Source organism: Myiozetetes cayanensis, unplaced genomic scaffold, assembly GCF_022539395.1.
Source record: "Myiozetetes cayanensis isolate MyiCay16 unplaced genomic scaffold, myiCay2020 scf4, whole genome shotgun sequence".
Lineage (NCBI taxonomy): Eukaryota > Metazoa > Chordata > Aves > Passeriformes > Tyrannidae > Myiozetetes > Myiozetetes cayanensis.
In genome coordinates this window covers 13,188,875-13,203,144 of record NW_026087631.1, presented here as the reverse complement: position 1 = coordinate 13,203,144, position 14,270 = coordinate 13,188,875, and the positions used below count along the sequence as shown (strand labels likewise).

General features: G+C 41.6%; 1 protein-coding gene across 6 annotated transcripts in view; it reads left to right on the top strand.

The window, feature by feature from the left end:
- Positions 1 to 14,270, top strand: part of PALM2AKAP2 (PALM2 and AKAP2 fusion) — a 261,758-nt gene that overhangs the window by 94,986 nt on the left and 152,502 nt on the right. For all 6 annotated transcript variants that reach the window (XM_050330182.1, XM_050330179.1, XM_050330181.1 and 3 more), the window contains exons 4-5: positions 11,366 to 11,480; positions 12,081 to 12,102. In XM_050330182.1, coding sequence (XP_050186139.1) covers positions 11,366 to 11,480; positions 12,081 to 12,102 — 137 coding nt within the window. The remainder of the gene's footprint in view (positions 1 to 11,365; positions 11,481 to 12,080; positions 12,103 to 14,270) is intronic.

Below are 14,270 nucleotides of genomic sequence, written 5' to 3'. Positions count from 1 at the left end.
GTTTTCATGTTTTCAGCTTGAATTTTCTGGGGGCCATTTTTGGTTTTTTAGTATTATTCTCAGACTATATTCCATCAATCACATGGGGTACCTCAAGTCAGAATGTTGGATACTGGGCAACACGTGCGCCCACAAGTAGGCTTGTAAGTACCACATTCCTTGAAACAGAACATTTTAAGCAAATACAGCAGGAAGCAAATAGAAAATGCCTTGTTTGCACCAGAAATCCCTTAGAATACCCGTGCAGTCATTAGAGTAAAATCTGAGTCAATTCTAACCAAAATCATGGAAACCTCACATGTACAGTGAGTATGATTAATAGTACCAGCTAACACATCTACCAGGGATAAGCATGGCCTGATGTATGATTGTTCTCCATAGGACTGGCAAAATATATTGCATCAAGATGGGGAAATTGAGGCAAAATTATTTGCTGGAGGCTATAGCAGGGATAAAATAGATAGCTCTAGTCCATGTTTGCTTCTTTTGTCACACCGCTTTTCTAGTTATTAACTGCAATACCTTTTTAGTGATAATCACATTGCCATATGGAGTCATTTGCATGTGCTCCTATGCTGCTAAAACTTAGACATGGTGGGAACAAGGAAGGAATCAAAACAGCCCAAATGGGAACCCTGCTAGGAGTGAAATCCTGGTTTGTGAGCAATAGGAAACATGCTGCCACTGACTTTGGATGGAGCCATTGCTCTGTCTCAGCTGCAAGGGAAGACTGGGCGGGAGTCTGGTATGGAAATAACCTGTGTAGGAATTCAAGGAAGACAAGAAATACCAGTGGGGGGTGGGGAGAGGGGTGTAGAAAGAGGAGGGGAGGCAGGAAGGGAAAGGCAGCCTGTACCAGGAAAAAGCTTGTCTTTCATTCCAAGCATGTTCTTGAGCTTTGCCAGGCACGACTCTTGTACTTTTCCCTTTGCCCCTGCCCTTCACTGCAGCGGCCCATGGTTGACTGAGAGGAATGGGAGCACTGCTCTCTGCAAGAATTGCTGTGCATGACCCTCGTCAGCTCCCTGGGAAGAGCTGATGGGAGCACAGAGAGCACCTCCCCAAATCTCACAGGGAGCCAGACTAGATAGCTGAGGAAAAAGCTGCAGAGACCTGAGGTTAAGGCAGAAGACAGCACCCTCTCCAGCCCTAGCTAACATCACTACTTTTAAACCGAGCTTACCACGAGTCTTGCTTTTCAGTGCATCACTGCCTGCACTCTGAGCTTGTAAAATTTCATGGCATTTCTGCTGTAGCCCTTCCAGAAGAATTGAGGACAAAAAAATGGATGTTGAGATGGCACCTGTCTGAATTTTCTGCTGTGGACAGCCACTTAACCTGGAGGTTACAAGGTCCACCTTCCAGCTGCTTGCTGCTAAGGTATCCTCATGACCACTCTACTGCAACCTGGGAGATGTAACTTCAGTGTCACAGAATCATAGAATCGCAGAATCATAGAATTGTTCTGGTTAGAAATAACCTCTAAGATCCTTGACCAAACACTGCCAGGCCCACCACAAATGTCCTTAAGTACCCCATCTACATGTGTTTTGAACTCTTCCACCACTTCCTTGAACAGCCTGTTCCAATGCTTGGCAAAACTTTCAGCGAAGAATTTTGTTCCTAATATCCACTCTAAACCTCCTCTGGCACAACTTGAGGTCATTTTCTCTTGTCTTATCACTTGTTACCTGGGAGAAGAGGCACCAACCTCCACTACAGCTTCCTTTCACACAGCTGTAGAGAGCAGTAAGTTCTCCTCTGAGCCTCTTTTTTCTCCAGGTTAACAACACTGACTCCTTTAACTGTTCCTTATAAGACTTTTGTTCTAGACCCTTTATCAGCTCTGTTGCCCTTCTCTGGGCACACTCCAGCACCTCAATGTCTTTCTTGAAGTGAGGGGCCCAGAACCGGACACAGGATTTGAGGTACGACCTCATCAGTGCAAAGTGCAGGGGGACAGTCAGTTCCCTGGTCCTGCTGGACACACCAGTGCTGATACAACCCAGGATGCCATTAGCAGTCTTGCCTACCTGGGCACAGTGCTGGCTCATGTTCAGTTGGCTGACAACCAGCACCCCCAGTTCCTTTTCTGAGGGGTGTCTTTGCCTTGCCTGTGTTTGCTTTTGCATGCCCTGAGCATCCCATGACCCTTAGCAGCTCGTTTGTCATCTAATGTTGTAAATCAGAGACAAAAAGTGTATTCACAGTCTGTACATATAAGGCTGAAATCTCTTCAGAGCAAATACTTACAGGTTTGGTTTTTTTTGTTTAACTACACTAGAAAAAGATGGTGGAGAGTTTCCAGTCTTCCTGCCTTCCCTGTAATGATGCTAGGTAACTGAATGTGCATCTCCAGTATACCAGTATGTACAGGAATTGTGGAAAAACATCCTACTTCCTTAGCAGTTGTATGGGTGCTGCTTAAGGTCATGCACTCATTTTGGTCATACATCTGTGCTAACCATGGGTAACTCTGCGGCAGCCAGCGCTGCTGCACGGTAGAAGAATGAACACTCAACAGTCATCCCCTGATTGCTCTCCCTCTATTTCTTGGATCTCTTCCAAGATATAAATAATGCAGTCCACTGTACAGCTGAACTGCTGGCATCTGTTGCTAAACCTAAATGAATTTCATGTGCATAACTGTGATGTGCCAACAAACTGTTTTTCACAGGGCTGACTGCACCTGTGTTGCTCTTCTAGTTTCTGTCTGTGTGCTGCTGTGTAGAGGGACTTTGTGCTGGAGGGAATGCATATGCAGCCTTCTTTCACCTGGACCACATCTTGTAACACATGCCCTCTGACCCCAGTTCCCACCACAGTCATGGCCTTTCTGGAGCCTATTCCCTGTGCTCCAAGCACCCAACCAGTCCCCTAGAGTACACCTCAATGGCAGGGACACAGCACAGCATGGAGAGGGGGAAGATTTTATGACGGAAAGCCACATTGACATGTTTGTCCCTGGTATTCTTGTGTGCCCTCAAGCATCCCAAGACAACTCTCCTGGTGCTTGTCCTGTCAATTTTACTTAAAGCCATGAGAGAGCAAGCAGGTTTCTGCAGGATTCGGTGTCTTTCCCGAGTCTTTGCACCTTCACTGTTCAATTACAAAGTACAGCACATATGACCTCTCTAAAGTGGCTAATTTATTTTCCTTGCCTTTCTCCTGCCCAGTGAGTGCCAAACAATGAACCGCATATGATGCACCTCTGTATTTGCAGTTTAGTCTTGTACGTTGTCTGGTGTCACTACATGTCTGTTCAGACATGAAAATCTGCATGTCCAGTTTTGTGCAGCCCAAGTATTTTATATCCCTTGTGGATATTTTTAAAACACAAGTGCTCCAGAAGATGATTCGGAAGCCAGATGCTACCATAGCAGGTTAAGCTGTATGTACTCAATTGATTGGGGGAAATAAAGGGACTTGGTCAGATCTGCCAGGTTCTTTCTGGATTCCAGCCAGGAACACATATAGAAGCTTTCAGATCCATAAGCACACAGATGGAAAATAAATGGACTCTGCTCTTTCACCTCCTTGGCCAGTGGCCAATGGACTGGGTTCAGAATGGGGCTTTATCTAAACTTTTTACCCCTCCATTCCCAAATGAGGGTCGAACTATGTGCTCCTCTGTTGTAAAGGCAAACCTCTGTGTTACTGAAAAGCAGGAGAAACAAACTTATTCACACCAATTTGTAGATGTTAAAAAGGGCATTATTCTTTCTTCATCGTGCTGGACATCCTCTAACAAATAGATGGACAGAGCTTTTTATTACACATACTATTTACATATTCATTAGATAGTCTGGTTTACTTAATACATATTCATTAGTTTGCTTTACATATTTACTGCCCTATTGGAAGTCCTTCTTTGGTCCTTCTGGGTCTTCTTTTCAGCTTAACCTCACTTGTTGATCAGGCACGGGGTAGTTGTGATTCACCACCAAAAACTGATACATTTATTCTTTATTTTATCTTGTTTGGGTACACAGAGCTTAGTTTATGTCCTGTTTGTTTGAGTACATCCCTTATCTAATTTTCGAGGACTTCTCTAAGGTTATATTGTTCCTTATGTGGGCGTTCCAGGATAATATGAGTAAAGTTTCATTTCTGTTTGTCCTATTGTCTAAGGCACAGCAATTCACTGATTTCCAGTCAGTGATCTGCTCTCTCCTGAGTCAGTGGGAAGTTTTCAAGGTTGCAGTCTCACCCGTGCTGGAGACATCTCCCATTTGAAGAAGACTGAACGAACCTGGCCTAGAAATGATCACACTTGTAAGAGTCCAAAAACAAGTGTGTGCTGAAAATGCCATGAGGCCAAAAAGTTGTGTGTTAAGGTGATACGGGGAAACCATACTGGAGTGAGATAACACCCTTCCTAATGAGAGAAAAAGCAGGTCATGAAAAAGTGGCAAGAAGTTAGCAGAAGAGCAGATAGATTCATTTTACTAGTTAACTCAGGGTAATGATTGTTGTGTTTTACACCTCCTTACGCTTAGCTCTAGAAATCTTATGGGCAGTGCTTGAATTACTAGCCTTGGTTTGTCCAAGATAGCATGGATTAACCTCGTCCTACACCAGGCAGATGCAAAATATCAAAATACTGATCTCTCTATGTATGTGTGTATACACTTCAGACAGCAAAGTGAACTTTAGAGTTTTTCTTCTCATCCCGAGTTTGTCAGCTGGTACTGGAATGCAATTTTTTCCTGGTGAAGGGAATTGTTTCCCTTCTCCTGTATTCAGGAAGATTCGTACAGATTACCAGAGCAACTCGTTCAGCATCATGCCTGAATTTCATATCCAAGCATTGATTGGTAATAATGGATTCCCAGTTTTTCAGTTCGCAGAAGTTTTACCTTTTCAAATATGCTAATTAAGTTTGCTACTCTTAATTAGCAGCTGCACTCTGTAAACAACAGCCTGTTGGAAATCATAAGATGTGCACTGCCAGCTTTCCTCTTTGAGAGGGAGCTGTTCAAAAAAGGATGAGCACTGCAGAAAGACTAAACTAAAAAAGCATTGAATTACTCAACTCTGGAATCCCATTTCAGATCCTGCAACAGACCTGAAATCAAGCAGGTTTTTTGCCATCAGCAGTGGCTGTGTGTCGATATAGAGTGACATCCACAAATGGTCCAACTGGTTTCAGCACAACTGCTGTTGTTTGCTAAGAAAACTTAGCCAATGTGGAAACTAAACCAAGGATTAGTCAGTGATTTTCCCCTCCCTGTGGCAGATGAAGGGTACTGTTCATGGCTGTGGCATGTAGATTTCAGCTCCAGGCTGAAATTTCTTAGATTTCTTAGGCATGCTGGCTTACAGCCAGGTTGCCAGTCCTTGGCAGTTGATAGGGATATGGGAGGTTTCTCAAGGGCTGAGGTGCTGAACTGGGATGCAGTTGTGCTGGTTCAAAAGGCTTAAATGCAAGATTTACATATCTTTCGGGGGGAACCCTTTCCCCTTACAATTTCATTTTCCAAGGGTATTCTGAACCTGGGTGAGGTAAGAGGTACCCTGATGCCCTAAAAACCCTTTACAGTGATAAAGAAATGGGAATGAGAGGCCCATGGAGTGGAATACTCTCAGCAGTGCACTTTTGCAGAAGGCGGTGCATAACTGTACATGCAGAAAGGTGGACCTTGCATATAAGGTTTCAGGTTTTGGTTTTGTTGTGTAGTCAAAAGCTTCCTGAGGGCAGAATCCTAGAGACAAGCACAGAGTTTGTACTTCCTTTCAGGCAAACCCAGTTATTCCTCAACTTGATGTTTAACTTTCTGTTCAGGAAGCATCAGGGATTTGTTGCAGTATTCCACTTCTGAATCTGCCATTTTAATACCAGCTGTAACACCTCAGGATGTTCAGCTCTGAGAGACCTTGCACTAATTACTGATACACAGTCTGATGTCTTATTTATGCCTTTTATATCAGGTTGATTTATGGCATCAATAAAGCAATACCAAAATAATCAGCCTACAATTGAACTGTCCCCCACACTACATAAGCATTGGTCACCTTTTCCCTTCAAGTGTTTACTCTGATTAGGTCTTTCCTGTTTTTCTCTTAAGTTTTGAATACTTGTACACTTTCCTTATTAGTGCGGATGAATGTTCTTTTTTCCACTGACATGCCAGTTTGTATGCTGCAGACATCATTTTTATTACATTTCTATGTTTACTGCAGAAATTGCGTGAGTATTTCTCAAGTACGACACAGAATGCAGAGTTAGCACAGGCTAAAGAAACTGGTCCATAAACCTGCAGCTGTTCTCCCTGTTTATAATGCGGTTACCATCCCACCCCGAAAAACATAACACTGCTGAGCCAAAGGTAGGTGTCTCTAGAAGTCATGTGTCTGCCAGAGTTAATTAGCTGGATAGAGGAGGCTGTTTTCTTCAGGCAGAGTTCTGCTGACTTGGGATTTGTGTGTTCCTGCTGCAAAGCAGTGTGACTCTGCACCAGCTGTGTGAGTGCCCTACAGGACCATGTTCAGGGTCTCTCTCGGGGTCAAGTAAAGGCACCTTCTGTCAGAACAGCCTCAGCCTCTTTCAGGAGGGAGGAAAATAACAGGCCAAGTCTGGGGGTTTCAACATCTCAGCATGGGAAACAGAGCAAATCCTTCACCTAGACAAAGTGTATGCATCACCCTTAGACTGCAGCACAAAACAGAGTCCTATATCCAAACACAGTGTTTGCTGGATACCGCAGCAAAATGTAAATGCACATGTACACATACCACAATTCCAGACCTCTGTCTCTGCCTCTTCACCTTTTAGATCTCCCTTCTTAACTCCCCTTTTTGTCACCTAAATTATTCTGTGATACCTGACAGCTCCTGTGGTCCTGATCCCAGCATTTCCACAGGATGGTTGGTTTGTGCCTCTGATATTCTCAGAAGCTGCACTGCCTTGTCTACACTTATGTAGCTGCCACTTTCATCGAAATCCCACCAAACACACAGACCAGACGTTCTTTAGCAGGCTGATACATCCCCTTCCCCTGCAGTACTGAACAATTCTGGTTTGAATTTTGCAGGGCATAGTGTTTGGCATCTGCAGACTCTAAAAGAGAAAACCTGTAAGTAGCCTTTTTAAATTATTTTTTTCCCCCATCATTCAGGAGTTTCAAGACCCAACTGGAAGAAGCCATAAGCATCCTGGCCTGATCTCATGTCTGAGCCTGCTTTGAGCAGGAGGTTGGGCTAGAGACCTCCCAGAGTAATTCCCAGCCTATTTATCCAACAAGCCTGTAATCTTACTAAACAAGGAATCAAGGTCCCCCAAACAACAGGAAAATGCTGTCCAAAAGACAACATCGCTTCAGCTGTTTATGGTTCCTTCCTCTTCACAGCAGGGCAGCACTGTTAACATAAGAAGAAGGGTCACCTGGCTTACACAGGAAGTTCTTCACAGCTCCCCTGAAAATCCTGTTACACTCTCAAATGCTTATGGCATCCATTAAAGAAAGCTGCGGGACAGACATACTAGCAACAAGGCAGCCTTTGGCTTTCGGAGTGGTAAAATCTCCCATTTGTTTTTGTGATCTTTGGAGAAAAGGACTCTGTCTGTGTACAACCACTGAAAAAAACCCATGCTGCTGCCACAGCAACTCCAAACTCCCTGACCCAATTTTCTTCTTATATAAACAGTTTAGCAAATCTCAGTAATGAGATAACTGCTTGGGACAATAAAGCAGAAACACTAACAGTCTGTTTTATACCACTTCTGCCTAATCTGATTCTGAGTTTTCTTAATTTTCTTCCCTACAATACTTCAGATATTGTAGTTATTTATATAACTGGCGTTATTGTTGTGGCCATCATTCAAAAGCCAGCCTTAGATACGCCAAGAAGTCAGGAACAAGGGAATTACAAGGTTTCCTTGCCAGGTGTTAAATGACAATTAATGTATATCCTTTTTAAACTGAGCTGGAAGAAAAGGACATTATTTAATATTTAACAGGTTTACACAGGAAGAATATAAGCACTTTGTAAATGTACATGTACATGTGCACTCTGAATGGATTTAGTGCTGTTTAAGCCATTATATAGCATGTTGCTTGAAACAGATGTAATGTTACTGCATTTATTTCTCAGACCAAATTTGAGTCACTTTTTTGTATGTTGTCACCAAAAAAAGCAGGCAGTTCTCCTTATCACTTGGCAATTCTGATTATATGAAACTCACTAAAATAATAAACATGCAAAACAACCTTTGTTCTGCATTGTGGTTTAAATTTTTGCATTACTGGACCATACGTAAAAAAGCTGTCCACAGAAAGGATGAAGACTCTAAATTTTCCAGTGAGATCTGTGGTGCTCAGCTGGTTTACTCAAGAATGTATACCACAGTTCGCGTGAAAACTGTGCCCTTGAGTATCTCTCAGTACCTCAGCAGAGGTGCCTCAGCCTTTAGGACTAGAGAGTACATGTAAGAGTGCTATAAAATTGAGCAAATATGGAAAACACAACCTCCTGTGGATATCAGTGCTTGGTATGTAACCCCTGGGCTATGTTAACAGGTACATTCTGCTGAATGATCCCTATTTTTCCTGCCATGATTAGGAATTCAGGCCCATTCTACATAGGTTCTGAGAGACTCCCAGTCTACCTGCACTGATTTCAGTGAGGAAAAGGCAGTTTGTATCTATGGCATGAGTTTTATGCATTCTTACTCAGTGTCACGCAGGAGATCTCTGTTCCTACTGGATTCACCCATATTTCTAAATCCTGGTAGCTCTGTCTCCATCCTTTTCCCCATTAGCAAGTTGTTGTCAAAAGCAACTGAAGAAAGGATTCAGAATAAAAACAAACAAAAAAACACACACCACAACATCAAGAACCATTAGATGCCTTGTCAAAACAGGGTAACCTAATCTCTCATCTGCCCTACTCGTTCTAATGGTGAGGATTGCCTGGCACAACGGAAGAAGAAACTGAGAAAGTGAATCATGAGGGAAGGATAAAAGAGATGTAAACAAGTAAAAGCAAAAGAGCAAGTAGTCAGAAAGTCAGAAAATATAAATCAAATCAATTGCTGCACGTGCATGTGTTAGTGCCCATATGCATGTTGGAAGCAAACTTTCTCTTCAAGACCAAAGAATTCATGACAAACCTTCTACAGTTTTGAAATGGTGCACAAAAAATGATGCACTTATTATCACCCCAAATTAAAAGGATTCTACTTGCTTATAACCTTTACATCAAATGAGTTGCCTCCTACTCAGTGTTTTGTCATAAATTATTAAATTAATTATTAAGTTCATTTGAAAGAATGTATTTTATTGTTGCTGACTTCTACACGCTCCCTTTTCTCAGTCTCTTTCCACAGCATATAGCAAGCAAAATATACCATGTTACAGAATATGCATCCCGAAAATGCTACTTAGTGATTCACTGGGAAAGAACAGAAATACAGCAGTAAGCCCTGACTCACACTGCTCCACAGTTTATTTTCACCAGGTAGCACAGCAGAATATTTCTAATGTCTTTATCAGCAAGGTACAAATGCATGTGGATCTACAAATCATTCCCAGGGATAGGGAAGGAAAAGAAGCCACCTACCTGTTGACTTCTAAATTCATTAATTTAGCAAGAACATGGCACTGGCTAACCTGAGTGACAAATGAATTTTTCATTTTACTAGGTATTCTAAATAAATTCCTGGGAAGAAAAGTCAAGATAAGACAGTATATTTTGAAAAATTTCTCCCTGAATTACATCATGAGGAGGAAAATTCATCCTGTATCAAATTGTTCCATTGCAGAAGAACAAAATACTTTGTTTCAACATTTTTGTATTTTTTATGTTGTTATATTAATTTAGAAAAAAAGATTAAGTGGATTGAAGCAGTACTTTCCAACAGTTCATTTTAAAATTATTGCAGTTAAGCTATTTCAACTTGGAGATGAGGGGTTTACCTTTAAGAGAGAAAAATGGCAGTTTGACAATTCATCACAAATCTGAGACTTTTAAGTATTCCTACAGTTCAGGAGAGCAAAATCTGCCTTTTTCCATCTGTGACAACTTGATCATGTGACACTTTTGCCTTCCTCTAATGAAAAGCATCATCAGGAAGTGCCACACGTTTTTCATCATCCCACAATTAGAAAGTGAGGGAGAATCTTCCAGGTGAGTGCCTGAAGTTAGAGCCCTGCATCTATATTTAGACGCATGAATTTCACAAGCAAGTCAAGCTGCCAAGAGAAAGAAAGAAGCAATACCTCCTTGTCTCCTCCCTACATTACCTTCTCAAGCATTGGTGAAGTCCTGTGCTGAACAGGCCTGTGAAAGAGCAAAAAGACATCCCTTTAGCCTGGATCAGTGCCTTGATCCTTTACTTGAGAAATGGTGATGGAAAGGTAGGAACAAGCAGCCGTGGGTAAGGAAAGTGCTAGGAAGTGCTGATCTGTCACATTCAAGGAAATATGTTTCAATTTGAGAAGCTACAGATCTCTCTGCAGACAAAGGAAGTTTCAGGTAACTATCCCTGTTCAAATGTGTTCCTCTTGGCTTATATTACAGAGATTTTTTTTTTTTTTCAAAAGTGAGAAAATAAAGAGGAAACATACATAAAAACAGGAGAGGGCAGGAAGAGGGAATATCTGCATCTGCATAAATCATGTCAATAAAAGGAGGTTTCAGTTAAAGTAATGGAGAATCTAAGCCTGACAAAAGTGTATCTCAAATCATAATCAAGACATCTTAAAGAGGTCTCAGCCATTAGGTCTCAACAAGAGAAGTGAGTACTGAGTGCTTACTGTCTGGCAAGATAAGTTTGTTTTCTGCACTTTCTGTGTATTTTATTACCCAGAGTCACTGGGGACCCTGGTGTCATGCAGTAACAGTGGAAAGCATGGGTAGATATCCCAAAAGGTTATTGTTGGGAGTAGGCAAAGTCTTGGTTCAAGCAAAACTCCTGACACAACTGGTTGACTGCCAGTTCCCAACTACTATTTCTGGTTTCATTGTCTGGAGTACAGGAGCATTAGAAGACACGTATTCCTCTAATTATTACTGCATATTCATTATATCCTCTACTGCACTGTGATTTCTAAACTGAAAGTAAATATCTGAGAGATGTTACGGGAATTGGGGTGGAGGGATACTGAAGTATATTTTTAGTTAATCTGTATATGCTTTTGCAGAAGTGGATAACAAGGTAATTACTGTTCTCCTTTTAGATAGAGCTATCTGTTTTACAAATAATTCATGTGCCCTTCATGTACTAGTAAATCAGTTGTGAATAATGAGTCCAGACTGTTCCTGATGACATTTGAAATGCCAATTAATACTTGGGAAACTATATATAATTGAAATAATATTTACACGTTTTTTGTGTGTGTGCATGTCTGTATTTCTTCCACAGGCTGGAACAAGAAATACAGAAATTAGAAAGTGAGGAATCCCAAATATCTGCCAAAGAACAAATAATTTTGGAGAAACTAAAGGAGACTGAGAAATCCTTCGACAACTTGCAAAAGGTATTTAAAAAAAAAATGACACTCAGGCACAGATTGAAACAAAGGACCATTTGGAAGTAGCAGGTATAATTCATGCAATTGTGGGAAGACTGAGGGCAGTTGCAGAACATGCAGCTCAAACCAGGATGAACAAGACAAGAAAAGATATAGAGGCATCAGGTCTGTTTTGGTTGGGTTATTTGGATTTCCCCTTTCATTCCAGCTTTTTTTGAAGAGGGATATCAGAGGCTTTCTCCCTGTCTTATCTGCAGAGAAAAAATTTAAGCATTTTTGGCCCCACTTAAAATGTCAGCAGGATACTGAAAGGTATTTCAAACTTGCCTGCTCTTGGTGGCACCCAGAAATAGTAGCATTTGCCACAAGCACCACTTCTGAACATTACAGCCTGCAACATGAAGCAGTGTTCTCCATTTAATTACATCATGTCCCTCTCCCCCAGTCTATAACAGCATCAATATCTAAGGAGCCACAACCATAGTTATCCATTCAAAACTCACATAGAACCATAAAAACAAGCCTAGCACATAAACCAAGACTTCATGCAAATTAAATCCGAAATAAAAAAGGTTTAACCAAACATTCTATTTTTTCCATTCACAGAGTTTCTCCCACCAGGATGGTGGTAAGTGCCTTTTTATTATTGTATAGCTTTGGGTTTACACGAGTTGTTCCTATAGCGTTGTTGCAAAGGTTTAAAGAGTGGGGGTTCTTTCCTTCACTGTTTGTTTCTGATTTATTGTTAGAGCCATAACCTTTTTCTTTGGTATTTCTATAGTGCTAGCACAGACATCACTATTGTGGTAATACAGTATTGCTTTGGCAGAGTTCCACATCTTCTTACGCCAACACAAAGGGAAAGAACAGCATGAATAACTTAAAACAGACATAATACAATTTCTGTATTACTGACCCCTTTCACCACATGATAGACCAGCACTGCAGACTCCTTTTCACCTCTCTGTGGTCAGTTTTCTCCATTGTACGTGCTTGTGTTCTGTTCATAAACTCTTAAATACTGTGAGGGCTATTCCTAATATTAATATTAAAAATAGATTGCTTCACTGATGAACAGTATTCTCAGCATGATGATTCTTGCAGAAGGAAAACCTCACCTGGGTGAATGAGGATTTAGTAATTCCTCGCTTATTAACTCAGTGTCACACTATGTGTCATCAGTCTAAATATTGAGCTATAAATTTAGGTCTCTGAGTGAGCAAATAATATGGGTGGTTCCCAGAAGGCTAGAGAGAGCCTCATAGAGCCACTCCAGGACCCTTAGGACTCAGAAGGGTATCTAGGGCATCCTGCAGATAAATCTGTGCACCAGATACTCATTCTCAGTTCATTTCTTTGAAATGAGAAGATTCAAAATGCTAAGGTTAAGACTACCTCCACCAGCTGCTGTCAAAGCCATTCCCAACTGTACTGTGAGTCTAGATGAGGAATATGCATGATGATCCCAACATAAAACACTGGGATACAATGGAAATTACTGGGTAGTGTATGAGCTGACTTGGAACTGTCTGGGGGGGAAGTGGTTAATATTACTTAATAAGAAGGTTTTCCTTTTAAGTCAAAGATCTAGTTCATAAATTTTCACTTCTCCTAGCAATATAATCCAAGTTTTTTGTTAAATCCCATTGTCAAAAAAAATGGGATAGTGTGCTAGATAGTGTGCTAGATAGTGTGCTAGATAGTGTGCTCCATATTAAGAACTTAGTCTTTGTTCCCTCTGGAGCATTTGAAATTTGCTACTACAAAGTAAATACAGATTGAGAATGGTGAATGTTTTGTACCTATGCAAAGTTACACCGTGGTTGCTGGTAAGTTCCAAGAAAGGAATGGTGCCTACAGAAATTAGCACCCAAAGTGTGCAGGAGCTTCTATGACTCCTTCAAGACGCTGTCTACCTCTTCACATGCGTTGTAATAGAAGGGTAACCAAAGGAAGCCACAGCTAACAGTCGTGAAGTGGTAGTTTCCCTGAAGGTATGTAGCAATGTAGTATTTCACTTGGCTCAAAAAGAGCCCCCATGCTCTCCAGATTTTGCCTGCTTTCAGTGGATCCCTTCCTCACAGACTGAACCAGAAGGACAGCTCGTGATTTCTGAAGGGTAACAGAAAACTGCAAAACAACACCAAAGAGAAGAGAGTGATTCCAGAATAAATGCACAAGCAAAGAGAGCAGGGAGTAAACCTGGGTAAAATGGTCCCTCTTCTCTTCTAGACCACTTGTTTTATATATCTTGTCCCCTTCTCTTAGCAACTGGTCCCTTTGGGCTGAGACAGGGCAGGCCATCCTCTAAGTAGTGCCATCCTCTGCTCCTCTATGGACTGAGGCTGCAAAATATCCTTTTAGCCCTCCCATTGTGGGCACTATGCAGCTGTACATCTTCACAAGTTGAGTGCAAGTTGAGCCAGTCCTCTGTGTTCTGCGCTCTGACAGCAGTCTGTGAGGGTATCTGATCAGAGTAGGAAGAAAACATGTATGTAGCTAACTGTGAGCACTTTGGTATCACAAATTTTTCCTTCCTTCAAAAGCATTTAGGACTTGCTTTGTTCCAGCAGATCAAACATCTGTCTGGCAACCATGTGTAACACATGCTGCAGAGGAAAATGGTAGGAGTTGTTGGATAACACGGGAAGGCTGTGTAAAACACAGCACAAACTAACACTGACCTGTTGGGCAATTTCTTCAGTTGTTGCCACATCCTGAAACACTCCCAAGGCCATGCATCTCATGTTGTTTGTTCTGTGTCCTTCCCTCCCTTTATTCTGAATGCAATGACAG